At 43.2% G+C, this 27,567-nt stretch overlaps 1 protein-coding gene across 4 annotated transcripts in view; it reads left to right on the top strand.

Annotated features, from left to right (window-relative positions):
• Window positions 1–20,621, top strand: part of MACC1 (MET transcriptional regulator MACC1) — a 56,846-nt gene extending 36,225 nt beyond the window's left edge. For all 4 annotated transcript variants that reach the window (XM_090046812.1, XM_090046813.1, XM_090046814.1 and 1 more), the window contains 2 exons: window positions 3,627–3,815; window positions 12,586–20,621. In XM_090046812.1, the coding sequence (XP_089902938.1) occupies window positions 3,627–3,815; window positions 12,586–12,801 (405 nt within the window). In that variant the 3' untranslated portion in view covers window positions 12,802–20,621. The remainder of the gene's footprint in view (window positions 1–3,626; window positions 3,816–12,585) is intronic.
• The last annotated feature ends 6,946 nt before the right edge of the window (window positions 20,622–27,567 follow it).

Below are 27,567 nucleotides of genomic sequence, written 5' to 3' on the forward strand. Positions count from 1 at the left end.
AATGAGTGAGCCTTGAATTCAGTTATACTGCTTTTTATTAAAAACAATAAAGGTAAACTAAAGAACCTTTCAAGTGGAGACAGGGTTTTGTAGATCTCATTACTATACAGGGAAAATGTAGAGGTGCCAGGATAATATATTAGAGGATTAACAAGACATCCTGTCTGTAAAGGGTGTGCAACTTCCAGCTATGAAATGCAGATCTGGCTTACTCTGACTTTATAGGAGTCATAGATACTAATATAATATAATCTGTGCCACTTATAGAAAAGCCTTTCTGAAGTTTAAAATTAAATTATCACCATGGCCTTGAGAGACATATTTCAGCGCTGCCCAAGAAAGCATATTTTAAAAATCCATTTATAGCTTGAACAATTTCTTAGATGCACAGCCAAAAAGTATGTTTGTCAGGCACACTGGGCCAAACTTAGCTTTCCATTGCATTGCCTTCCAAGGTGTTTACTCTGGAATGGCACCAGTTAGAGTCTGTATTAAATTTACTGTGAAGGACTTAGGAACTTCAGACAAAATGTGTCATATTAGGCAAAGAGAACCCAAAAAACATGGCAGAATTATCAGTTTTGTTACGTACAGAAAGAGAGCAGTCAGATGTGGGCCTACCACCAGCTCCTTATGAAATAGTATTTTGCAGTAGCTGTCACTACAGCAATACATACAATTATTTAATAGGCAAGACGTGAGGGGGCACTGATATGATCCTTTATTCTAATAATACTTGGATTCACTGTCCTGAATGCCTTGTGTAAAGTGGAAGGGAATGCTACTATAGCCTGAGAATAATGTAGCTATTATGAAACAGATATGATGATTCTGAAAGTTATGGATGATGTGGTGGTAGGAGAAAAAAGGAGAATTCTGTGTCTAGACCCAAAGAGGAAGTCTTTTTCTATAGTCTTTCTTCTGGGTATTCAGGCTGTTTACATGCAACTTGAGAAGGCCTCTTCTCTATCTCATTCAGTAAGAAACATCAAAATGTATTTATAGAGGCAGGAATAGTAAGTTCCTTGTGGAGCAAGCAAGTTTCCTAATGGAGCTTCATTTAGTAATAGGAAGTCCAGTCTAGAAATTTTTACTTAGGCTATACTCCTAAAGATTTCAGTAGAAATAAGCACATCCAGACAAGAAGCATCATTGGTCTGAATCAGATCTATACCTATTAACAAGCAACCTATAGAGGCCAGATTTCATTTAATCCATTAGCCAGCTAAGTGAACTTAGGTGCCTAACTGCAATTCTATTTCTGTTCAAGTCCCTGAAAAATCTATCAATGCATCTACTTTTGTATCACATCATCATCTGGCCCTTAAGACCGTGTCACAAAAAAAGTAGAGGAGGAGGAGAACCCACCCACTTTTTTCCATTAAGTATTTTACAGGGACTCAAGTCAGGTGAAGTAGGATTGCATTTAGGCACAAAAATCAACTTATGTTCCAAATAGGTGGAATAGAATGTGGCCCTAAATGGATTAATTGAGCACATAAATATGTTCTGCAAATTACAGCTCTACAAATAACACCCCAGTAGACAAGAGGAGGCTGACTCCAAGGTAGACTCCATTTTCCTCCAAAGGCCACCCTTTGAGGAAGGGTGATTTTAGCTTGTGGTCTGGGTTCCTTAAGAGCCCTACTGTTAAAACATGCTTACTGGCTGCAAAGAGTATAACCTGTATCTGATCAGTTTTGATCACTTTGGAGGCTGCATTGGTCATTATGTGTCCTGTTCACAACAATGGGGTGGTTGTTGGTATCTGGTGCTGCCACCATTCTCCTATTCAAGGAGGACCTACCATCACCATCTCCTGTGCCCTGATACATGCTAATGACAAACTAACTACCATATTTACTTGCATACCAAACACACCTTTCCCTAAAAAACTAGCTTCCCAAAATCGGGTTGCACCTCTTTAGCAGAGAAGCTGATTTTCTACCCAGCATGGAGAAATTCCTTTTCCTACCTCCAGCATTTACATGGAGGGAGAAGCAGAGTTCAGCAGGGTCAGTGCAGGTGAGTGGTGCACCCCACTTCGATTCTTGCTCCAGTCCACAGTTAAACCAACCACCTGGCAGCAGCAGTGGCACTTCTGTTCAGGCAGCCTGAGGGAGTCACTTGACTTCATGGAATGTTATAATATACCTCATTCCTAATAATCATTCTTCCCTTTACAGGTGTTAATGCCCCTCTCTCCTTTTGCCTTGATGTGCCGCTAAGCAAACTATACTTTCTTCAGCAATGTTGCCATCTGCTTGCTATGCCTGGTCTCCCTTCTATTTCACAGCCCTGTAAACTGTTTTTAGCTCTTTTCAAAATCCTAGTTTCTCCTGTGAAGTCCAGTCTTCAGCAGCAGCTACAGTTTCAGCTGTTGGCTGAGTAACCAGGAGGTAACAGTTCACCCGTGAAAAGGTTAAAACTGTAGCTTTTGACTGATCAGGGAAGGGAGGGTGAGTCACCTGAAGATTAGGCTCTGACCCTGCTATAAACCTGGAAAAAAAAAATCTTTTCCTTCCATTCTGCCTTACAAAAAAACCAAGGCATATGACTTATTTGGAAACATGTGGTATGTAAGAAAATATGGCAGCTGAAGGCCTTTAGAAGTATAATATTAATGGGAATGGGGGAAGTGCCTTGTTTTTCTACCCCTGGTACAGAAAAATCTTTTGATTAAAGAAGTGAAAAATTACTACCACAGAATTGGAGGCCTAAGTAACAGACAGATAATGAGGACCTTTGAGATTAACCTGGGTCTGATTTAGGAAATGCCATAATTTGGCAATTTTCCATAACATGGAAAACTCTTTTTTCAGTTCAACAAAATTTACACATGAAGGATCTGATTTGCTGCAGAACATTTCACTATTTTTGTCAAAAACAAGAACATCTAAAGATCAAAATCTTTTCAATTTCTGGTTTTTGATATTTGTTTGAAAAGTCAATATTTTCCCACAGGGATACAGGTAGCTCAATAAACAGGTATTCACACACATTTCCACCAGCTCTACTCTAACCCAATAAGATTGCAGGCATATTGCATGTATTTGTTTCTGGACTTTACAAGGGGAACTATTTAAATTTGTTTTGTTTCAACAACACATTTTTTTCCATCTCATAGCCTCACATACTTGAATAATGACAGTCAGCAAATTAAGTATACAAAAGGATTAAATGAAAATGCTCTGGCCAATGTGATCAGTGACTTTCTGGAAAAGAAGTGGAATAGGGATAGCAACTTGTTATGATGATACTTTAATTTTTATGTTTCATGTCATATTTTAAGAAGCTAAATTTTATGTCCCAAATTTTATGTTGGAGAAGGATCTTTTCCCTTCAGTATACTCAGCTTGGCAGGCCCCAACTAACATTGGAATGCTGAAGCAACTGGATGCCAAGCTATTTTTATTTTTTTTTGCTTAAGCTTGTGGGCAGCAAATTATTATACAAAAAGCATAAAAACACAGTTATTTATTTGATCCTAAAAATCATATAGCCTTCCTTTAAGCTATGGAAAGATCTAGTATGTAAAGGGATCTAGTACAGAGTTACCAATAAACAGTAGTTAGTTGCTCTTAAATACTGACCAAAAACATTCATTTTAAAAATTGTTGCTGCAGGCCCTTCTGAAGTTAGATTGCCAAGGATTAGTAGCACGTATAACCCAGGACACCGTCATTTTGACCGCAGCTGTCAAGCTTGGCAGATACTGGAGAGAGCTGGCAGAAAGGTTAGCACGACTCACAAAGCAACAAATTGAAGCTTATGAAGTCCCACACCAGGGCAGAAATGGAGAAGTTGCCCCAGAGGTAAGCCTTCAAACTGTCTCCATCACACCCTTACTGAGAGGTTTATAGCATCTTTTCCAAATATGGTCAAAAGCCTTTCTTTCCAATACCTTCCTTCCCCAGTTATTGCCTCCCTACTTAAATTGCAAATTGCTGAGTGCAGGGACTGTCTCTCACCATTTGTGGTACACATTGGCTAGGAATGTCATCTGGGGTCTCTAGGCACTGCTGTGGTCAAATAAAAAGAATTTATTGGGATGTGCAGCTTCTGTCCACTCTAAATCTTTTATTTCCTCCACTATTAAGGCAATCTATTTCTCCCTTTCTCTTTTCTCCCTCCCTCTAATTGATCTTCCTTCTCTTTGTTCATGGGCAGGAGTTCATTTCTAGAGATAAGAATTTCTGTGAAATTCCCGCTGCTAGGAGATCAGCCCGGGAGCCGGAGTGGGCATGCGTTCTAGCATTCTGGCTTGTGAGCTACACGGGAGAGGTCTCCAGCCAGAGAGCATTAGAAGCTGGTCCATAGGCCAACCCTGCCCTTAGGGGGGGCCATTAATTAACAGGAAGGGGCTATCAAAAGGCAGTTTTACAAGAGAAGCATGGCATGGGAGGGAGAAGGAGGAAGAGGAGGAAGGGAGAGCTCTGCCCACTGCAAAGGCTCCCTGACAGCTGGGAGCAATCCCAGCACACAGGGCTGCCCGGCCCCAGAGGGGAACTTTTCCCTTCCTCCTTCTGCCCCACTGCCACGGGAAGAGGGCTCTGTTTGGTGCTGGGGGGGGCTCTTCTCCCTTCTCCTCCCCCCGCCCCCGGCTCTGTATGAGGCTGCCCAGCCTCAGATGGGATTCTTCCCCAAGGCGGGGAGGGGGCATCTGTTCCATAATGGGGGGCTGCAGCCAACCACTGTGGGCTTTTTACCTCCTCCACAAACTGTGCTGCCAGGTGCAGTAGTCTGGGAGCTGACCCTGCCTGTTAAGTCTACGGTGAAAAGGGCATTGAGCACTTCAAGTTTTTCTGCAACGTCTGTCATTAGGTTGCTTCCCCCATTTAAATTTCTCTTCAGTTTCATATATTTACTACTCCCTACAAATACAAAATAAATGGAGATAAACCCTTCACAAAAAGGCGTTTATTTTCTTAAAGTTCATATACCAGTGCATGGTGCAGTATACTGAAATGGAAGACAAAGTAGTTTACAAATACACCTTTTCTATGGTTTTAAATCCAATTAATTTACTGTTTGTAGCAGACACTTGATGGTCAGCTACAGAAAATGAAGTCCCCTCTGTAGCTATCCATTGGATTTAGCATTGGAAAATGTATCATTGGCTGTCCTTTAAAACATGCCTCAAATACTAAGTTTTAAATGCAGGCTACAGAACATGGGTTCTCTACAGAACATGATGGTCGGTCCTCAGACTACTGGCTGGGCACAAGGTATTGCCTCTCCTCCTAATTTCCAGTTGCTGAACTGAATGAAAAACACCTAAAATATGCTCAATACCTGAATGTTTTCTCTGTACCAAACCAGTCTACATGCCCTTAGGATGTTACACACATTTCAAATATGTGGTGAGGTGACCTTCATTACTGTAAGCATGCTGCAGTAGAATTTGAAAGTTCTTTTCTGGGGAAGTATTTCTTGGATTTCCCTGCAGAAACATGTATCATTTTTTTGAGCCTGAAATTTGCCTAAATCTAGGCTTTAAGATTATTCAGGTGTAAGACAAACTGTGAGGGGTTTTTTTTTTTTTTTTGCTTTGAGCTATATTGCTAATTTATATACTTTTAAGTTATATTACTTTCCTTCTCCATTAGCATTACCAAAGAATCAGCACATCCTCAAATTTCATATTTATATTAAACGATTGTACTGAGTGGAATTCAAAATGGACTTTTAGCTTTCTACTTTAACTGATTATATTGTTGTTGCTTCCAAGCAAAACTGCCACCGTGCCAGTGTTGTTGTAAGGTATAATAAACGATTCTTATAGGATTCAATTTCAACAACTGAACTTGCACTTAAGGAAAATGTAATAGTTACCTTGTTCCCATCAAAAGTTTAAGAATGCCTTTTGGATTTTCAAATTTATGATGTTGCTCTCATTTGTGTTGCTGTGCCTGCACTTATACACTGGGGGACGGTGATAAGACACATTTCAAACTTTACACGGAAAACTGTATTTTGCTCACAGCCTGCCATATACATAAAATTACACAATGATCTTATCCTCACTTTGGCTATAGTGACACATTTTGTAAGGAAAGGAGCCAAACATTTTGATGTGGAGCCCACATAAGTGAACAAGATAATATTAAACTGTCACTATAAAACATCAGATAAAATAGCTGCTGCAATGAAATAGCTGTCTGTAGCAGGTTGTCATTTAGCTTTTATATTCCCTGGGGCAAGCTTGTCCCCACAGAAAACAATATCAATAATACCCTCCCTCCCGCCACACACATACCATACAACAAAGAGTTAACTCAAAACCTGAGGTCCTTCTCAAATTTGGAGAGGGCAATCCCAAATTTGTGCTGCCTCCAGCATTGTAACCTTTCTTCTCTCCTCAGCTTCCTTTCTGGAAGCTTTTAACATCCTGTGGGGCCAGGCAATCATCCCTGTCAGCTGGCTCTGTACACCTGAGGAGCTGGGCTCACTCATTAGCCCCCTGCAGCTGGGCTCTTGCCCTGGCCATGCACTCAGTTATACACTGCCTTTCTCAAGAGTAAAGCCCTGGATACACTCTTCCTTTTCTTCAATCCTCCCCACACCCAAAGAATAAGTCTGCATTTGCGTGTGCTGTCCCAAGGTGGTGATGTATCAACAAATCAAAAGGCTTCAGGGACAGGTACAGCTTGTCAACCAGGGACTGGCTTCTCACATGGAATTAAGTCATGTTAAAGGGGCCTGGCCAGTGACCAAACAAAACCAGGCCCCTAGGAGGTAGTAGTGCAGGGCTTCAACTGCCCACTTAATTGTTTGGCATTCCTTTTCTGAGAGACCATACTTCTATTCCTGGGGAAGTAGTTTCTTACTGAGATACAGAATGGGGCATTCTCCATCCTCAAACTTGAGAGAGAACTGTTCCCAGGCCTTTCTCTGAGGCATCTGTTTGCAATATGTATGTTTGATAAGTCCAGGCTGCACAGGACTGGTGGAATGCATAGCAGCTGTTTTACTGCCCTAAGTGGGGTCTGACATTTGGGTGACTACTGAATCCTTTGTGGTACCTCCTTTCTGTGGCAGGTCAGTCAGTGGGGCTGTGATGGCTGTAAACTGTGGGATGAATTGACAATAGTAGCTTGCCAAGCCCAGAAATTACTTCACCTGTTTTTTGGTTGTTGGCACTGGTACTTCCACCAAGGCCTTTACTTTTTTGGCTAGGGGCATGATTTTACCATTGTCCAACATATATCTAGGTGTCTAGTCTCTATGTACCCCAGGTGACATTTAACAGGGTTAGCCATGAGATCAGCCACTCATATCAACTGCAACAATTCTTTTACGTGCTGGAGGTAGTCTACCCACATGTTGGTAAATATTGCCATGTTGTCCAGATAGGCAGCCACATATGCCCGGTGTGGGCAGAGTATTTTTCCCATTAAACATTGGAAGGTTGCTGGGGCTCCATGTAGATTGAAAGGTGAAGTCTTGAAGTGGTAGTGACCCCACGGTGTTGTAAAGGCTGTGATTTCCCCAAACACTGGATCCAAAGGAATTTGCCAATATCTTTTGGTCAAGTCCAGGGTGGTTACGTACTTTGCAGTAGCTATTCCCGTCACAATTTCATCTTTTCTGGGCATGGGATATGCACCACATTTTGAAACTGTTGACTTTGCAGAAGTCAATGCAAAACTGGATAGTGTGGCCAGGCTTTGGCACCAGCATAATTGGCCTACTGTACACACTGGATAATTATTTGATCACCCCTATGTCTAACATCTTCTTAGCTCCTTGTTTTACCATTTCCATCAGTCATGCTAGAATGCTCTAGTTTTCCTTCTGAATTGTGCAGGCTGGCTTGAGGATAACTCAGTGTTTGATTAATGTAGTCTGGCCCAGACTCACTGTAAACACCTCTTAAAAAGCCTTCTAGAAGGCTTTTTATTTCAGCCCATTGAGTCAGGACCAAAGTTTCCCCTAGTATGAGGCCAGCTATCAAATCTGGGAGGGGATTTGGAATCCCCAGGCCACCTTCCAGAAAACACACAGAGACCAGACAAACAACTCAAGCCTTTCAAGGCTTTAGCAGGTTAATGTTGTATATGTGTGAACTCTGCCATTTCCCCACTGGGTAACTTCACAACTTACCTGGCCTACCCTTTACAGAACCTCAAAAGGGCCTAATAATTTCGCCAGTAACTTTCTTGAGGGGGGGGGGGCATAGTAGAACTTGATCCCCTGGCTGGTAGACCCAGAGCTAAGCATATTTATTGTATTGCAGATCTTGCTCCTAACTGGGCCACTTTGAGATTTTTTCTTTGTGAGGGTTCTCACCAGGTCTAATCTTTCCCATACCTTCAAAACACAACTACAGAAAATATAGTTTAGTGTCCCCTGGGCCTGCCAGGACTCTTGCAGGAGGTCTAAAATGCCCCAGGGCTGCCTCCCATACAGCAACTCAATGGGCAAAAGCCCATGGAAGACTGTGGAACCTCTCATATGGTGAACAAGTAGGGCAATACCTGATCCCAATTTTGCAGCTCCTCTGAGACAAATTTCCTTATTGAATGGACCTTCAGTAAGCCCTATACCTCCTGTAGTAACCAGGACATGAAGGCTATGCCTGGCCCATATAAACTTCTATAGGAATGCCCACCTGGGAGAAAACCTGTACTAGCTCAGAGGCCCCCTTTTGTGGTGAAGCCAAGTAGATTGCCACAGCCTTGGAGTAGCAAGTGGCATTGTCAGCCAAGACCAGAATGAACTCAGATCCCCTTGAACTGGGCTCCAGTGGTCCCACCAAGTCCACCCCAACCTACAAAAGGGTATGCCAACCAATAGGATAGGCATCAGTGGGGCCTTACAAGTGAGCCAGGGGACAAGAGGCTGGCACTTGGGGCAGGATGCACAATAATTTTTGATTTCCTGGTATACCCCAGGCCAAAAAAAACCTTACCAGCACTCTATCCTAGGTTTTTTTCCATCCCCATTATACAGCATGTGTCAAATTCAAAACCTGGCTGCAATACTATTTCAGATCCAAAAATTATACCCCTGTGACCTTGTCTTTGATCACTGTCACCAGGGGGTCACCCTGCAACTCAAAACAGGGATCCTGGACTACCAAGCCTGCATCCACTATGGCTCCAATAGCCCATCCTAACTGTCCATACAAAGGAGAATATCCTGGATTCTCTCTTTGATCATGGATGAAATCTTGGCCTTCCCCCACTTGTTTCAGTCCACTCTCCTGATAAGCAGCTAAGGTTCCTTGATCCTCCGGTTCCTTTGGACAGGAGGTCCAAATTACATTGAATCCTGATCCCTTTTCCTGAGCTTTTCCTCTGGCCGGTAAGGGCCTCACACTTGACCTGCCACTGCTCTTGCTATGACCTGGGTCAAAGTCCAGAAAGCTAAGGGTCCAAAAAGGGAAATATCTCCCCTAGTTCTGGTTCTATGAGATTAGGGTTTTATTCATTCTCCAGGCCAATCATATCAGCTTGGCCATCAAGCCCAAATTTCAGCCCAGCACCAAAAGGTAGGCTTGATGGCTGGCTATTGCTGGTCTTACATGTCCTTCCTGTCCACCGATGGTCAGGCTCAGGTGGATTATGGGGTAGGGTTGGGTACACCCATGAATGCAGGTGACGTGCACATTTGTTATCAGCATGTTTGCTGGACTCTCAAACCACTCATGTAGAAACATCTGGGCAGAGCCTAAGCCTATGAGCCCTACTACATGGCTATCCCTGATTTTTAAAGAGGCCATGTATCCCCTCAGGTCTGGGCTCTCCTGCCTCACTTCTGAGACAAAGGCATGAGAATCCATTTCCAGACAGACAGTCCCAATATTGGTGCTCTTTCTCCCTGCATTGGAAACATGTCACTTGAGCCTCTCAAAGTATGCCCCAAGTAGCTTTCTTCTCCAGGGGGCCTACTCAAGGGCTCTCCTCTTGCCTAGGGCCTTGGAGGAGATGGAGGTAATGCCCCTACCAGGATGTCCCTAGAGACCTGGCCTGTTTGCCTGTAGCCCCAGCTTCCTTGGGCCTGGAAGCTGCTGGCTTCCCCAGGGATCCTAGCAGTCTAATTCTGCCCCATGAAGTCCTCTACTTTCCATGTGGCTTCCTCTAGGCTGGCCACCCAATGGTGCTACACCCACCTCTGGGCTTTTACTGGGAAGATAACAGAGAACTGTTCTAAAGTCACTAGTTCCATAATCTCCATAGCCAATCCAGAGTCTGGATTTACCTAGTCACAATATAAATCCTTTAGCTTCTGGGCCATGGCATAGGGCTCTGAATTCTGTCCCAAGTCTCCACTCAAAACTTGAGCCAACAGGCCTCCTGCTTGAGACCCAACTAATCCAGTATGGCCACTTTAAGGGTTTTGTAATTCCAAGCTGAATCTGCTCCCAGGACCTGGCAAGCAGCCCATACTTCTCCAGTTAATAGAGGAGCCACTGTCACAGCCAGTGTATCCTATGGCCACTGATAGGTCTCTGCCACGCACTCAGGAGTTTCAAGGAAAGCCTGTGGTTCATCTGCATGTCCCATCTTGGCAAGGACTCCACCCTCTAACCTTAGGGAACCTAGCAACTCACCAGTGTGGGTGGGGCCCCATTTCGCAACCAACTGCTGTTTCAGGAAGACCTGCAGTTGCTGTTGCTGCTCTGTGGAGCTGCTGTTGTTGGTTTTATTGCTGCTGAAAAAGCTGTTCTTGCTGTAGCCCCTCCAGCTATTTTAAGAGGATTCAGGTCTCCATGGCTGACTTTTTCAAGTTTACTTGCATTCTCTACCACTTGCAGCAGACTGTCACTCAGCTTTAATTTTCCCTGGGGCAAGCTTGAGCCCACAGGAATCAACATCAATACTAAAAAAAAAAATATACAAACAACAAAGGGTTAACTCAAAACCTGTGGTCCTTCCTAGGACCTGGAGAGGGCAACCCCAACTCTGTTATGCCTTCTCAGCACTGCAACTGTACCACTCTCCTCAGCTCCCTCCCTGGGAGCTTTAAACTCTCTCTGGGGCCAGGCAATCACCCCTGTCACCTGGTCCCAAGTGGGCAGGCTATTAGTCAATAACCCCCTGTGGCTGGGCTTAAGCCATGTACCCGAGTACACTGTCCTTGTCTATCAAGGAAGAAACCACCCGAAAAACAACCAGGCTGCACTGTCTCACCGGTTGCTTTTAATGTTTCTATTTGTACATTTTTTTACCACAAACTGATACTAGCTGCTATAATGAGATAGTGTCTATAAAAATAGCAACATATGGTATAGTATATTTTTTATAGGAAGAGCTAGACTGATCTAGTAATTGTATGGAATTTATATAATTTGACAAATATGGACATATTTTGGGTGCCTATATATTATGATCTACCAAATTTGTGGTTTTGCCATTTGTGCACAAACAGAAAATTCACTCAGTTTCCATGAAAAAGCCTGGTCCTCACAGAAAAGCATGGGGACTGCAAAAAGACATGAAATTGGCAGGGAGTGGGGAGAGGGAGAAGACTTGCAAAAGCAGAAGTGTGGAAAGCTCTAGCAGCCTTGTGCCCCAGCCAGCCCCTCTGCAGCATGCTGAGCTGGGTCAGAGCAGGCACGTGCTCTGACCCAGCTCAAAATGCTGTGGTCCCAGGGGCAATAGACTATGGTGTGGATTGCATCAGAGTTTATTGTGTTGCATTAATAGCGTGTGCAGATGCACCCTCACAATCCAAGTCAAATCTGCAGCAGCTGAGGAACCGCAATTTTTATTTGTAAACTAAGCAAAACTGATATGGAAATCCTTCAGTACTTTAAAAGATTTAAGTACAGGTCTGCATCTGCTGTGTACCATCATAATTTAATTGCAATCACTGGAGTTATAACAATTGACCACAGCTGAAGGTCCATCATGGGATGCATAGTTTGGAATACTTCCAAAAAGGATACTGTCAATCTGATTTTTTTTTAAATGAATTTATGATATATCCCCATTTATAATTTAAAAAAAAAGCGAACAGACATGTTTTTATCAAGGTTTTTCTGCTGCTTTGCTGGAGCTTTGTAAAGCCTTTTTAGGGAGTTTCAGCCTTCCTGCTACAGTTGCTAATAAATCCCTTCTTGCAAAGGAAGGTGATGCACACATCAGTTAGCTCCTATCTAAGCAGTGCATAAAGAAGACACCCTAATGCTGATTCATGAGACAGTACAGCTATCAACAGAACTGTAAACCTCAATATATGTGACTGCTGTTGAACAGATGGATGAAAAAACGGAAAGGATTTCACTCTCACCCACTTTTCCATTTTATTGATCATTGCCTTTACTTGCAACTACCCTGGGTAGACTTTTTAGGCAGAAATATAGATTTCTATCTAATAGCATCCCATTAAATGAAAATTCAGCTTCTCACTGCTACATATTTCACCAAAAATGGAATGACTGTAGGAAGCTGACTAAATGGACAGAAATTGTACTTTTACCTGGACATGTTTTATATGAAAACACATTGCGCTCAAGGAGCAAAAGTTAATGTGTTTCCTCTTCTAGGACATTCATTACTATTCCCTTATAATGAATTGCTATTCCCTTGTTGCTTCATTTTCTCCAAATACTTAATCTTTTTTTTTTCCTTGCAGATGATGTGGAAACCTGCATATGATTTTCTATACACATGGGGTGCCCACTATGGCGAGAGCTACAGAGATGTATTACAAGACCTCCAACTGGCTTTGGACAAAATGAAAAACCCTGTGACTAAAGACTGGCGAGCGTTAACTGGCGCTTTGATCCTAGTAAACTGCATGGAAGTCCTAAGGGCAAGTGCTTTCTCAAAGATAAAAGAGGAACCCTGAATCCTCTCAAGGAAGATCTTTTGGAGAATTATCCTGCTGGGTTTTATACTCTTTAATTATTTTTTTTAAGTCTCTGATTTTACAAAAGAAAATGGAACGAGTCCTTTCAGTTTAACTTTTTTTCTGTACAGAAACCTCAACTGCCCAGGGCCAGAAGGGAAAGGTCTGAAGGGCCCTTACTGAAAATGTAAAATATTATGAGAACCACAATGACAAAATGTTTGGATGAATCAGCAAATTCTGACAAAATATTTTGCTGGAATTTTTCTGACCAGTGTTATATGGGGTTTCAGTACCTCTGAAAACCAGTTTACTTATTTTAAATTGGGAACAAAAAAAACCAGAGGCTGATGAAAAGTAGTGGGCACTTCTGAAAAGGGTTCTTAGCTTTGCAGAAAGAGTTTGCTGTTTTGGGGTTATTTTTACACCACCAAGTCTATACATGCATCAGAAATTCTCTAGTCCTTTTCACTTCAAGTGGTACTTTAATCTGCATGTTCCCCTGATGGACTACAGTTAGATGAAAAAGGAGATCTATACAAAGCTGTTATCAGACTGCCAGTCACAATATATGACCTTCTGGGTAATCCACTACCTCTCATATTGCTGTTTTCAAAGAGAGTAGCTTAGCAGGTACAGAAATAGATCCAGAATGCATGAAACCTTATTGTATCTAATTCTCATTTGTGCCATTATTGCAGGCAAGTCAGCTAGTATATTGCCAAAAAGATACAAGTGTTACTCCTACAGTTAAAAGAAAGGAAAATATTTTAGGACCATTTATGATTTGTTTATATAGCAATTCACACTTGCCTGATTCCTACTGATTGTATGCACTAAAATAAACCTGTATAGATCCTTTTCAATAGAAATCTTACCAGTGTGAAGAAGCTTGTAATAAATGCAGCGCCCACACACAGATAACACAGGCTTGGGTGATAGCTCCTGTCTGACCAAATAATCCCTTATTATTGTTAGCTTCTCAACTCAAGAGAATTTTTAAAAACAAGCAAACTTTTGGTGGCTAAATGATAGCTCCAGGAACCAGAGCAAAATATTTTAGAAATCATACAGGAAAGAACAGCTGTCACAGGTAGACCTGAAGGCCCATTAGCAAAGTCAGTTTGTAAAGGGAAACCAGGCAGTGGCCAACCTTTAGGCTAGGGGCAGAAGTTGCACATAAACCGGCATAAGTGATCAGAAACTCGTTTAAACCTGTAACAACAGGAGCTCAGTGCACATACAGCAGTTTCAAAATGCAGTTTGTTTTTTTTTAAATAAACCTGGTTGAATGTAGTATCAGACTTAACTGATTTGGGCCAAACCGGTTTATGCAATGTCTGTCCCAGACCCCTTCCTGGTTCAAGTTAAATCAGAGTCCCACAGCATCCCAGCAAGCTTTCCATCCCTGGGCTGGGCTGTGCTGTCTGGTCCAGAGAGCAGGGCTTCCTAGCTAGAGCAGTGAGGGGTGGCTGACAAGGGAATGGGGGTCAAGCCCAGCTGGGGACAAAGCCCAGTCTACAAGGGAGGGGAGAGGAGGGGACCCCAGCCAGGGTTTGGGGCCAGGGAGAGGAATTAAACACCCCTTCCCCAGCTCAAATTTGCTGCTGGCTGTGACTGTGGAGTACAAATCCCAGAGGCATCCTGAAGCAGGAAGAGGAAATGATGAGCAACCCTGCAGAGTCCCTGTTGCTTTAATCCAGGACTGCAAATCCCAAAGACCTTGGGGGCAGCAGGAAGAGGAAGTGAACACACAGCCCTGGTCTGAGCCACTGCCAGCATGTGGCTGCGTTTCATGAATCAAAGATAAATGTCTGCTCACTTCTGTTTCAATTTAATCTGTGCAGTTTAGACTAACCTGCAAAGACAGCCTCAGGTTTTTGACCGTCTGTACCTAGCCTTAGAACAAAAAAACAATTTCTACCCTTTGAACCTTGCATGATCCTCATACACTCACACTGCAGTTTTGTTTCAGTGTGACTGACACAAAAAAGGGACGCTTTTATTAATCTGGAGAAGAAAAGACTGATGGGGGGTTTAATAGCAGCCTTCGACTACCTGAAGGATGGTTATAAAGAGGATGAGTTAGATTGTTCTCAGTGGTGGTAGATGATCACTAGGAAGGTAATAAAACACTGGAACAGGTTACCAAGAGAGGCTGTGGAATCTCCATCCTTGGTTAGGATGATAGAGATGGGGATGCTCCTGCTCTGAGCAGGGGGTTGGACTAGCTGACCTCCTGAGATCCCTTTCTACCTTCATTTTTTATGATTCTATAAGCACAGAACAAAAGAGCATATTTACATGATAATTCTCTTTCCTCAGGGCATTTTTTTTGACTTTCATTAAACATTCCCTAGTTACGTAGAACATGTGAAAGGAGGCAGGGTGCACTGAAGAGATCTTGATTTAATAGAACTTCTCATGTACTCATGAAAAGTTCTCTACCCATCATTCAAGGCCTGATACTTGCATTGAATTGGCATTTCATAATTCAGTTGGCTTGAGTGCACACCTGATTTGTACCAATGCTAGTGAACTGAGAATCAGGCTTACAGAGCACTAATGAAAATAACATCTTTCTGTGACAAGGAAATAAAAAAAAATGAGAGTTTGAGTTTAAAAGTTACATGTTGTGGCCCTCTGTGTTCTGAGACATTCACATGCACATAATGCCTGCCTTGCAGTGATTCTTCAAGGAACTGGGGAAAGAAGGTGCAACTAAACTTCCCTACTGCTTTGAACTTCTTTGCAGCAGCCAGTCATTGTGTCATGATAACACTAGAGATGGCAATGAACCATTTGCAAACAGAGCTGAAAGAAAGTAAAATTGCACAAGTCTTTCTTTCCCTTGTATTGCCAAAGCATGTGAAAATGCATAAAGTTTCTTCTTAAAGAGGAGAAGAATTACTGCTACATTATAAGCAGCCTGGGACTACCAGGAAGACCTGTAGTTATGCCTTCCAGAATATTTTCTACTGCCAAACATATCACAGTGCAGGAAGTGTTACAGTGCAGCGCCTATTAGACTATGCCTAATGTCTTCGCTGGCAGCTGCGGGAGGAATTTTGCTGCTCCTTACATTCACAAGAATCTGAGCAGACCTGTTACATCGTGCTTTCCACTTCATGATACCTTCTTGCTCTCATGGTTGAATGTACCCATTGGCCACATCCCTTTACTTGAAGTCAAGCCCTGTTCACCACCTCTTTTATACCCTTTGAAAAACCATCAAGTCAGTCCTTATTATTCACTGTCACTTTTGATGCAGCATACCCTATTCCTTTGTGCCAGTTTTTGCACTGCTTACTACTAGTATATATGCTGGTGTGTAATTCCCTCAAGCAATCAGAACAGCACAACATAATGGGCACTTCCCCACTGAGAGAGAGATAGAGAGAGAGCTGCCAGAAACTTTCAGCTGCAAAATGCCTCAATTAGGTTTGCAGATGCTTATTTTTTTTCAACTTTAAAGGCCAACCCATACTCGAAAGGGGATTTTGACAAGCCTTGCACCAGACAGAAATTATATCAATCAAGGAATCACAACAGAGCAGGGGTTGCTTTCATGTTGTGCCTATTATCATACTCCTCTGACTTTAAGACCTGAATCAGCAATGATCTTGCATCCTATTGAACAAAACTTGAAATTGGCCCAGTATATTTAGCAAAATATACTGGCTTACTGAGTCAGTAAGCTCTTAATATACAATATTATGTGATCAGTCCTTTAAGTTTATTTGTTTTCAGGAGGATATTTATAGCTAATGCAGTTACGCAGGACTCTAGGTTCTTGAGTTCTGGTCTTTATTAGCTAATTCCATACTAAGTTTTGTTTTACATTTCTCCTCATGTGAACGAAATATGCACTCATGCAATATTCTGTTTACTTTAGCAGCCTACACTGAATGTAAAAAAAAATATTAAAACCCATATTTTATTTATTGCTTACATACTTAAAACCACAAAATGCCAGTTCTGAGCTGCTACTGAGATCAAATGCAGCTGTTCTCTGCAGCAGTACTGAGCATGGAGAACATGGCCTTGGTAAACACTCTACTCTTAGCCCCTCTTAACGGGATGTAGGAGCAAAGAACTACTGACCCATGAGCTTACATATTTATCTTCCTTGGTCTTCATGAGGAGGGATATAATAGCAACTCCTCCTGTGACTTGGGACATACCCTTGGGAGAGGACAAAGAAAAATATCTGCCTTATAACCGCCCACAATACAATGCATCTTCTGCCTTGACATTTCCAGGTTTCCCCATTTGCCATTGTTGTTGCTGTCTTGTGGAGACAGAAACATTGGACAATTCCTTCCTTTCCACATTCTTCTTTGCAAAAAAAAGAATGTACTCAACCCTTCTCATCTTTGAAGAGACCAGCAAAAAGGTTCAATAATCCACCCCTACTTCCAGTGAGAAGGGTCTTATTAAGGTGTGCAGCCTGCCTATGCCTCTAACATTGGGGAACGCTTCTTGCACTCCTGCAATGACTCTTCATAGAGCAGTCACATCCTAAAGGCCAAAGGGTAAAGAGTAACTCTGCCTCAGTCACCCACCCAGAGTGCAGGTTTTTCCTTTGAATATGGAATCTATTTCCCTCAGTCCACTGCTGTGGCATTCCTGTATCATAGGATTCAGTGGGCCAGTACAGCAGGACAGAATCCTTATTCGAATCCTAATATAGGAAAGGGGTAAAGAGACAAATTATTTGCTCGTACAAACCTCTGTGCATGAACTGAATGGGGAAGAAATGCTTTCTTGATGGTTCCTCTGAAAGCAGATGATTTGGGAATGGACAAAAGATTGCCACATGAAGAAAACATAAGCGAGAGGGTTGGTCCACAACCAACTTCTTAGAAGACATCAACAGTAATAGAATGGGAGCTAGGGTAATAGGGAGGCAAAATTTTGAAATTTAGGGGCATAGTCATCTTGCTTCCTTCTCTCTGGAAACAATGTAGGAAAGCATGGACACGGTGTATTCCAGGGAAGCTATGACAAGGAATGAATCACTCTATATACCGTGCTCATATGCTTTCCATGTAATGCACCCACTTCTGCCACTGTCAGAGACAGGATACTGAGCTAGATGGATGGTTGATCAGACCCACTCTGGCACCTCTTGGGTTCTGATGTTTGCTTTCCTTTCCACGGGGAAAAAGAAAGAGGTTGAGGTTTTATGCATACCTCTTTGGTGATTTACCAAAGGGGTTGGGCTTTGCACAATGCAAGCTTCTAAGCTAATATGAAGGCTTAAGCAACTATGAAGTATTTCAGAGTTTCCTCTAGTAGGCTCTCAAGTCAGGCAAGATCTTCCATGCTAGAAATAGTGTTGTTAAGAGTTATAACCTGTAAGTATCCTGTTCTGAACAAATCCCAGATTGTTTGTTGTCCTTGCATCAGTTCTTACTGACACCTGAATCAAGTAGGTGGATAAAGCTTTGTCATTCTAGTTTGCATTTTGCAGTCACTTTACATAAATGCAAATGTCTATGAAAGGGTCAATGAGTGTATGACGCACACTCTGGGCCTCTTTTCTTCCTTTCACACCACGTTAACTTCATGAACTTACATAAATTTCCTGCCAGTTTATACTAGTATGAGTGTCGAAACAGGATATTCAAGTCAGGGATTTTCTCAACCTTTCTAGATACCTAAAACACAACAAATGTTACTCAGATGCAAGTGATAACCTGTTTCATGTAATATTTCTGTTGCTGTCAGTACAGTTCTGAAAACAAGTACCAGTTACAAATATAAGGCCCTCTGCAGATTACACTTAGTACAGGAAAATTGTGAATTTATTTGTTACCAGTATATTTGTTTATTTTTATCCAAACTTTTTAAAAAGCTTACAGTATATATTTTTAAACATAATAAACAAGGAAAAATAACCTTGTATACTGTAATCTTCTTGAGTCTGCAAACAGCAGGAAGCAACTGCACTGCATCTCAGTGGTTCAACTAAGAAACAAAGTCATCAGTGGACCAGTTGCTACAAATCCTCTTAATAGAAGTATTAAGCAAGGTAATCTGAGTCCAGTCCGAAAGTGTGGTGAACAATTTAACAATTTCAGTAATCAGGTATTCATTTTAAACCTTTTTTTCTGTAAATTTAAATGATCTATGGCATGTGACCACCTCTTCTCAGGACGGAAGTGTAGCAGCAGGGACCACTAATCCCTGCTAGTTGAAGGGTGGGAAGTCAGCAAGAAGTTGCAAGCAAGAGTCAGCTGCAGAGTAAACAAGCAGCCAGAGAAATCTGTAAAGGGCTAAAGAGTAGCAAAGATGGCAGTGGCTACAGCTTAGGGACAGAGGCCAGGATTGCAGCCCTCAAAGCAATTATGGCCAGAGGGATGTGAGCCCCACAAAGAGAGGTCAGAGCCTCAGAGAGTGACTGAAGGTTAGCAGGGGTCAGAGCCCCAGGCCAAGAGACTTTGGGCAGCAGGGGTTGAAGGCCGAGGCGGAGGTTGGGAGGGGTCAGAACCCCAAATCAAGTGGGCCACACGGAACCCAAGGAGGACAGAGTACAGGAAGAGCACCCAGAGCTTACCAGCCTCTGAGGGCAGCCTCCTCTCTTGACTTTTTCCATGAGGCGAGGGTGAGATCCCAAGAGGCTAGAGTGAGAGCAGTGCAGGACTATGGTAGGCACCATGGGGTGTCACAGCTGCCCTCGGAGCCTGTCCTGCTACAGAAATTTAAAGTGGAAAAGTCAAAGGTGAAACATTCACACAGTGGCAGTTTTGAGTACTGCCTATGGGATCTAATGGCCACCTATAAATTTATCAGGGGTGACCACCAGGATCTGGGGGAACGTTTGTTCACCAGAGCACCCCAAGGGATGGTGAGGTTGAACAGTTATAAACTACTGCAAGACCATTTCAGGCTGGATATAAGGAAGACTTTCTTTACTGTCCGAGCCCCCAAGGTCTGGAACAGCCTGCCATCGGAGGTGGTTCAAGTACCTACATTGAACACCTTCAAGAGCAAATTGGATGCTTATATTGCTGGGATCCTATGACCCCAGATGACTTCCTGCCTTCGGGCAGGGGGCTGGACTCGATGATCTTGTGAGGTCCCTTCCAGCCCTAATGTCTATGAAATCTATTCTGATTAAATCAGACAAGAAATCCAGCTTGAGAATGCTGAATTCTTAAACAATTTTACTCATTAGTTGAAAATTTCATTAGCGAATCTAAAGCCATTTTATAATACTTTCCTCCATTGTACACACAAAAGCCTCTATTGCTGTTAATAAAGGAGTTAAAAAAAAACCAACGAAAAACCTTCTAATGGATGGTTTAATAATGCTGCCTATAAAACTAATTATGTGTAACTGGAAAGATCTCCCTTGGGCCATACTTGCAGCACAGTTAAATAGGATTATCAAATATGAAAAGACCTGCAGCTACAAAAAGATGATGTCACAAAGGAGGAGATATCTAGGACACTTTTCTATATAAATCACTAGCCTTAGTTGTAACACCATGGGATCATCTCACAGAAACTGAAAAACAAATTATTTGTATGTCTGTGTTCATCAGCAAATGATCCTGCCTTGTACTATGTGTAGGAGATCTCTGCACCCCATGAACCTGTTTCTGAAATGTGCCAATGCAGTCAGTCACCTGTACCTGTCTGGACCTCTAGCAATTTTAGTGGGGCTCTGGACCCCTGAGTTTCAACTGGACTTTGTTGTAGTGCTGACTGGAAAAGGCAGCTGTTCATCTTACAGTTTTCAGATATGATTTTGTTCATTTTAAAAACAATTTGCTGAGTAGTATCTTTGTAGCTTCTATAAATATACATTCATTTTGATCAGTCTCTTGATTTTTGACAGTGCACTTAAGCTAAGAGGGTTTTTGTTCCTTTGGGAGAGGTCTTTACAGCTGGGATTATGTTTTGAGGGTTAGCTTGTACATAAGGAGCTGGCGAGCGTCATAGCCCAGCCCCTGGCACGGATCTTTGAAAACTCCTGGTGCTCTGGTGTAGTGCCCGAAGACTGGAAGAAGGCCAATGTGGTGCCGATCTTCAAGAAAGGGAGGAGAGTGGATCCGGCTAACTACAGGCCCATTAGCCTGACTTCTATCCTGGGGAAGATCTTAGAAAAGTTTATTAAGGAGGCCATCCTTGAGGGACTGGCCCAGGCTAACATTCTAAGGGACAGCCAGCATGGGTTTGTTGTGGGTAGGTCTTGTTTGACCAATCTCATTTCCTTCTATGACCAGGTGACCTATCACCTGGACAAGGGAGAAGAGATTGAGTACAGCTGGAGTACTGCGTCCAGTTTTGGGCTCCACAATTCAAAAAGGATGTGGAGAAGCTTGAGAGAGTCCAGAGGAGAGCCACGCGCATGATCAGAGGTCAGGAAAACAGATCTTACGATGACAGGCTGAGAGCCATGGGACTCTTTAGCCTGGAAAAGCGCAGGCTCAGGGGTGATCTGATGGCCACCTATAAGTTTATCAGGGGTGACCACCAGGATCTGGGGGAACGTCTGTTCACCAGAGCGCCCCAAGGGATGACGAGGTCGAACGGTCACAAACTCCTGCAAGACCGTTTCAGGCTGGACATAAGGAAGAATTTCTTTACTGTCCGAGCCCCCAAGGTCTGGAACAGTCTGCCAGCGGAGGTGGTTCAAGCACCTACACTGAACACCTTCAAGAGTAAATTGGATGCTTATCTTGCTGGGATCCTATGACCCCAGCTGACTTCCTGCCCTTTGGGTGGGGGGCTGGACTCGATGATCTCCCGAGGTCCTTTCCAGCCCTAATGTCTATGAAGTCTATGAAATCTATGAAAATCTATGAAATAAGCAAGCACTGTTAGCACAGAAACCTACAATGTTAGAATGTAGGATTCATGCTGCTAAGCATGATCAGAGACTAACAGGGTGCATCTACAAGTTGCTGTACGGCAATGTTGCTATGGTGCTGTGCTTTAGTACTTCCTTTCGGTTGTACTAAAGCAAGGCGCAGTAACAGCCTGTACTGTGCTGCGCATGCAGCACATGATTAGATTTCGCTGCTATGTCACTGTAGTGGTGCAATAAAACAGGGGAGTGTGCTGCTACAGCGATGTAGCTGCTGATCACATGTAGACCCACATGATCGCTACATCATCATAGTGCATTGCTGTGTTACATAGGGCAATGTGTAGAGATGCCCACACATTCCTATTAAACATTCACGTAGTGTGATGCTTCCTTTCTTTGGTAATGTAATGTAGAATGAAGTACATAAAGTCTTGTAGCACCATTTCTCCCATGACAGAAAACCAAGAAGCTTCAAGCCATCTTCACTGTCTTTTTCTCTGGCTGAAAATGAGTAGAGGAACAATAGATCTTAGATTATTATTATTAACTATTTGTCCTATGTTAACACACAGAAACCCAATTTAAAATTCAGGATCCCACTGTCCTGAGTGAGTTGCAGATACATGCTAAGAGATAGTCCCTCTACCAAAGAAGTTGCAATCTAAAACTGACAAAACAGTCAAAAGATGGAAGCGGAAACAAAGGCAGAAGAAACTGAAGTAACTAGGGGTTTGCAAAACAGGCTATATTCTATTCGGATTCAGCCTGAATCAGGGACAGCAATTTGATTAGTTGATTCAGATCACTGTCCCAATTCAATTCGGCTGAATCCGAATCTGAAGATTTGATGCTGATTTGGAGAATCAGCAATTCGGCCACAGACACAGCTTTAAATGTTTTTTCTACATACCTCAAGGTACCAGGGACGGCTCATAAATGCTGAGATGGTGGGGCGGATGGAATGTCCCACAGGAGCTTGGGGGGCTCCCACCTCATACTCGGTGGCAAACCTGGAAGTGGATTGGAAGTACTTCTGGCCCACTTCCAAGTGGGACCCTCCAGCTCAGCGATCAGCCACAGAGGGACACTGGGTGCCTCCCCAGACCCAGGAGGCACCAGTCACCAAGCTGGGGAGCTGTTGTGGGGGGGAGGAAGGGGGCAGCGCGTTTCCTGGTGGACCGGAAAGTGGACCAGAAGCTCTGCTGCCAAGTATGCTAGGGACCCCTCCACGCTCCAGTGGGATGCTCCATTTGCCCCACTATCTTAGCATTTACGAGCCACCTGGTACCTTGAGGTATGTAGAAAAAACATTTAAAACTGTGCCTATGTCCAAATCATCGAATCTTTCCAAATCCCTCCAAAATTGATTCAGAAGGTTCTGATTCGATTCAGAGAGATTAAAGGGTCTCCTGATTCAATTCAGGGTATCTCATTCTGTTCTTGTAAATAAACCGACAGGCTGTGCCGTAGATGATTACACAGTGAGGTGGGTGGCAAATTGGCTTAGGAGTTGCACTCAGAGACTGGTGGTGGAGGGGTCTAATATCAACCTGGAAGGATAATGGGCAGTGGAGTCCTGCAAGGCTTGGTCCTTGGACTGGTGCTGTTTAATGTTTTCATCAGTGACTTTGACGAGGGCCTGGAGAGCACCCTGTTCAAGTTCACAGATCATACCAAATTATGGGGCAAAGTTAACATACCAGAGTGTTGGGAATGGATCCAGGTGGATCTGGACAGGTTGGAAAATGGGCAGAATGAAATAGGATGCAGTTCAACAGAGACAAGTGCAAAGTGCTGCACCTGGGCAAAAAGAACCACCAGCACACTTACAGCCTGGGGGATGACCTTCTCAGCAGCAGGAGAGGATCTTGGAGTCATAGCTGACTCCAAGATGAACATGAGTTGTCAATGTGAGGAAGTGATCAATAAGGCTAACCGCACTTTATCATGCATTAGCAGATACATAACAAACAGGTGCGGAGTGATGATGCTTCCCCTCTATGCGGCACTGATCAGGCCACAGTTGGAGTACTGCATCCAGTTTTGGATGCCGCACATCAAGAGGGATGCGGAGAATCTTGAGAGGGTTCAGAGGAGGGTCACTCATATGATCAGAGGCCTGTAGGCAAGGCCCTACAAGGAGAGACCGAGGTACCTAGATCGCTTGAGCCTTCACAAGAGAAAGCTGAGAGATCATTTTGTGGCTGCCTATAAATTCATCAGGAGAGGGCAGCAGGGAATAGGAGAAGCTCTTTATACTAGGACACTCCCTGGAGGAACCAAGAACAATGGCCACAAATTGATGGAGTGCAGATTTAGGTTGGACATTAGAAAGAACTTCTTCACAGCAAGGGTTGCCAGAATCTGGAATGGACTTCCAAGGAAAATGGTGCTCTCCCCTACTTCTTCAAGAGAAGACTGGACAAGCACCGAGCTGGGGTCATCTGACCCCAGCACTCTTTCCTGCCCATGGCAGGGGGTTGGACTTGATGACCTACTGTGGTCCCGACCCTAACATCTATTAATTTGGATTAGAAGATTTGGCCATCAAATCAGGCCAAATCTCCACTGAATTGAATCAGAGACCAAAGCTTCATACAGCCCTAGAAGTAACTTAGTCACGGGCACACAAACAATCAATGGCCGAGTAGGGATAAAAACCAAGATCTAGCAAAACTTGATCCAGGTTCCTATCCACTCAGGAATGTTTCCATTGGGGTTATCTAGCTTACCATTACTATATCTAGTAATCAGTAGCTTCCTGCTTGAGGGGCATTACTCAGAAACCTAACTTGTTAGGTAACTGTGTTTTACAGTCACCTGAAATGAGACATTTAGTTTTCCTCAAAGAAAGAAGGGTGGGGAGCATCTTGGGGTAGAGTGTACGATATTGAGAAGTGCACCCAAGATTTAGTTAGGCAATCAGCAAGTTTGTCTACCGGGAAACAAATACCTACCTAATTAAAGATAAGAGCAATAGTGCAACTGAACTGGGGCAGGAGCCTCTGGTGCTAGCTTTCAGGGGCAGGAAGGCAAAAAATAGTTGCTGCTGCTACCCTGTGTATCACGTCTGCGTTGTTTCATCTGTGAATAAGAGGAATCCCTAGCACATATGACAAATAGATTTTTGGCTATTTCTTATTAGTCACCCGACTAAGGAATGTTTCAGTTTATATTTGGGCATTCCTGCATTGTTAGGCCTATTTAAAAGGTGCCATTTCCAACAGATGGTCGCTTCCAAAATGACCATTATCCATCATGATAAATACTGTTTCCGCACGTGGTTAAACAGAATAAGAGATGTGATACTCTCACTGCATATGAGCCCACCTACCTTCAAACATGGTACCGGCAATTCAAACAGGTTTTCCTCAGCTCCAATTATTTCTGTCCTCAGGGATGGTCATTAACTTAAAATAATGCTTCTCACTCCCTCATCAAGCGTAGAGTGAACTCATTAGATGAAGTGTGTGCAAGCTAAGGCTGCCCTGTCCCTGAATTATCCCAGAAAACGACATAACGAGAGGCTTCACTGTATCTATTAAAATATCTCAAGCAATTCATTGTCCTGTAATCTACTTCCTTTCTGTCATCAAGTAAGCTAAATATGATCATCAAGCTTAGGAACTACAGTATGTAGTTGCACTTTAAGAACAAAATACCAGGCCTGCTAACAAAACATTAAATGTTTTAAAAACCTAACACGCAAAAATCTCCTAGGTTAAAATTCAAAACATTAATTTATTTCTCTCTCTCTTTCTCTCTTCAAAATTCCCCAGTTCCTCTCCTTCATTTTCTCCTCCTCTGTTGTGCACCATTGGGACATAGAATTTATTACAGACTTAGCTGGAATATTTTTGTGGAAGCGCATTGTTGAAATGCTGGCAGCACGTCACTGAGGATATAACACACAAATGCTTAGAGGAAACCAGTATAGTGCACTTTTGTTACTACATGGTAACAAGCAGTGAAATATACGCAGAAAGTAGTTACTGAATTCCCAGATCATTCTGTTTAGTTATGGGCTATCAGACCTACAAGGATATTAGCCATTCTCTCATGGAAATCACAAGTTAATAAGAACCAAAGTGACTTTTCATCATTATGGAGATACCTTCCCCCACCCCCCCCGGTCACAGTGAAAGACACCCTATGTTCTAGAATATGTGGGGACTGCTGCAAAAAAAATTCAACATATTTTGTAAGTATAGACGCATTCAATAGCCATTTTTGCATGCAATTGTCGGACAATTCCTTTAAATACTGCAAATGTAATTCATCCATACATTTTTAAGACAGGAATATGGTGGCTTTCATAAATGATCATGCTCCAATGTTAAAGGCTAGATTCCATTACTGCAAATTCCATGAAATGAATTGATTATGATTTATACCAGTAGAGGCTCTCGCTCAAGCATTACTCTCAACTTTTGTAATGCTTTATGCCAAGATATCTCAAGGCAGTGTAATTATACAGGCTACAGTACCAAACTAACTAAAATCAAAGAAAAAAGTAAGTGCCACTTTGATCCTGTTTTAAACATCAGTGGATCATTAGGACTCTCTGATAGCCCTATGCAGATGAAACCAGAATCTGGAAAGGTCTAAAGATAATTCCAATCAAAATCTGAAAGGACTCTATTATTATTGGTACTGAGTAGTCAACAGAAACCTCAATCACAACTGAGGCCTCAGAGTGCTTAACACTGAAAATTCAGGTTAAAATAAAATCCAGTTGGAAAGAACCCTACGAAGCAAATGGTTCAGGATTCACAGTGAAGGCTGTTAGGAATTATTGCAGTTTCTGATCTACCAGTTATGTGGAAAAGGTCACAGCTGTACATTAATTTACAGCTGTCATATTACTTTATGACATTACTTTATTATTTCATTGCTGTTAGTCATGTGATTCTACAACAGTGTAATCTCATTGTAATTTCATAGTTTCATAGTAGCTAGAGTCGGAAGGGACCTAGGTAGATCATCTAGTCCGACCCCCTGCCTTGGCAGGAAAGAGCACCGGGGTCAGATGACCCCGGCAAGGTGCTCATCTAACTTCCTTTTAAAAATCCCCAGGCTAGGAGCCTGCACCACTTCCCCTGGAAGCTGGTTCCAGGCCCTAGCCGCCCTGACCGTGAAGTAGCGCCTCCTAATATCTAATCTAAACTTACCCTCCGCCAGCTTGTGACCGTTATTCCTGGTCACTCCTGGCAGCGCACGGGGGAACAGGGACTCCCCCAATACCTGCTGATCCCCCCTGACCAGTTTGTAGCAGGCCACAAGGTCCCCCCTTAACCTTCTCTTGTAGAGGCTAAACAGGTTCAGGTCCCGTAACCTCTCCTCATAAGGCTTGCCCTGCTGACCCTTGATCATACGAGTGGCCCTCCTCTGGACTGTTTCCATATCGTCCACGTCCCTCTTGAAGTGTGGCGCCCAGAACTGGACGCAGTACTCCAGCTGCGGCCTGACCAGTGCCGCATAGAGGGGGAGGATCACCTCCCTGGACCTGCTCGAGATGCATCTGTGGATGCATGACAGGGTACGGTTGGCCTTCTTGACTGCCTCCCCACACTGCCGGCCCATGTTCATCGTGGAGTCAATGAAGACTCCAAGATCCTTTTCCGTCTCCGTGCTGGCAAGAGGGGAGTTCCCCAACCTGTAAGTGTGGTGCCGGTTCTTCCTCCCCATGTGCAACACCTTGCACTTATCAGTGTTAAACCCCATCCTATTCTCATCCGCCCACCGTTGCAACCTGTCAAGGTCAGCTTGTAGCCTATTGCACCCTTCTAGTGCACCCACATCCCCCCACATCTTAGTGTCATCAGCAAACTTGAACAGGGTGCTTTCTACCCCGTCATCCAAGTCACTGATGAAGATGTTGAACAGTGCGGGCCCGAGGACCGAGCCCTGCGGAACCCCACTGCCCACGTCCTTCCAGGTCG

Source organism: Crocodylus siamensis, chromosome 5 (genome assembly GCF_052110815.1).
Source record: "Crocodylus siamensis isolate JL-2025a chromosome 5, ASM5211081v1, whole genome shotgun sequence".
Classification (NCBI taxonomy): Eukaryota; Metazoa; Chordata; order Crocodylia; family Crocodylidae; genus Crocodylus; species Crocodylus siamensis.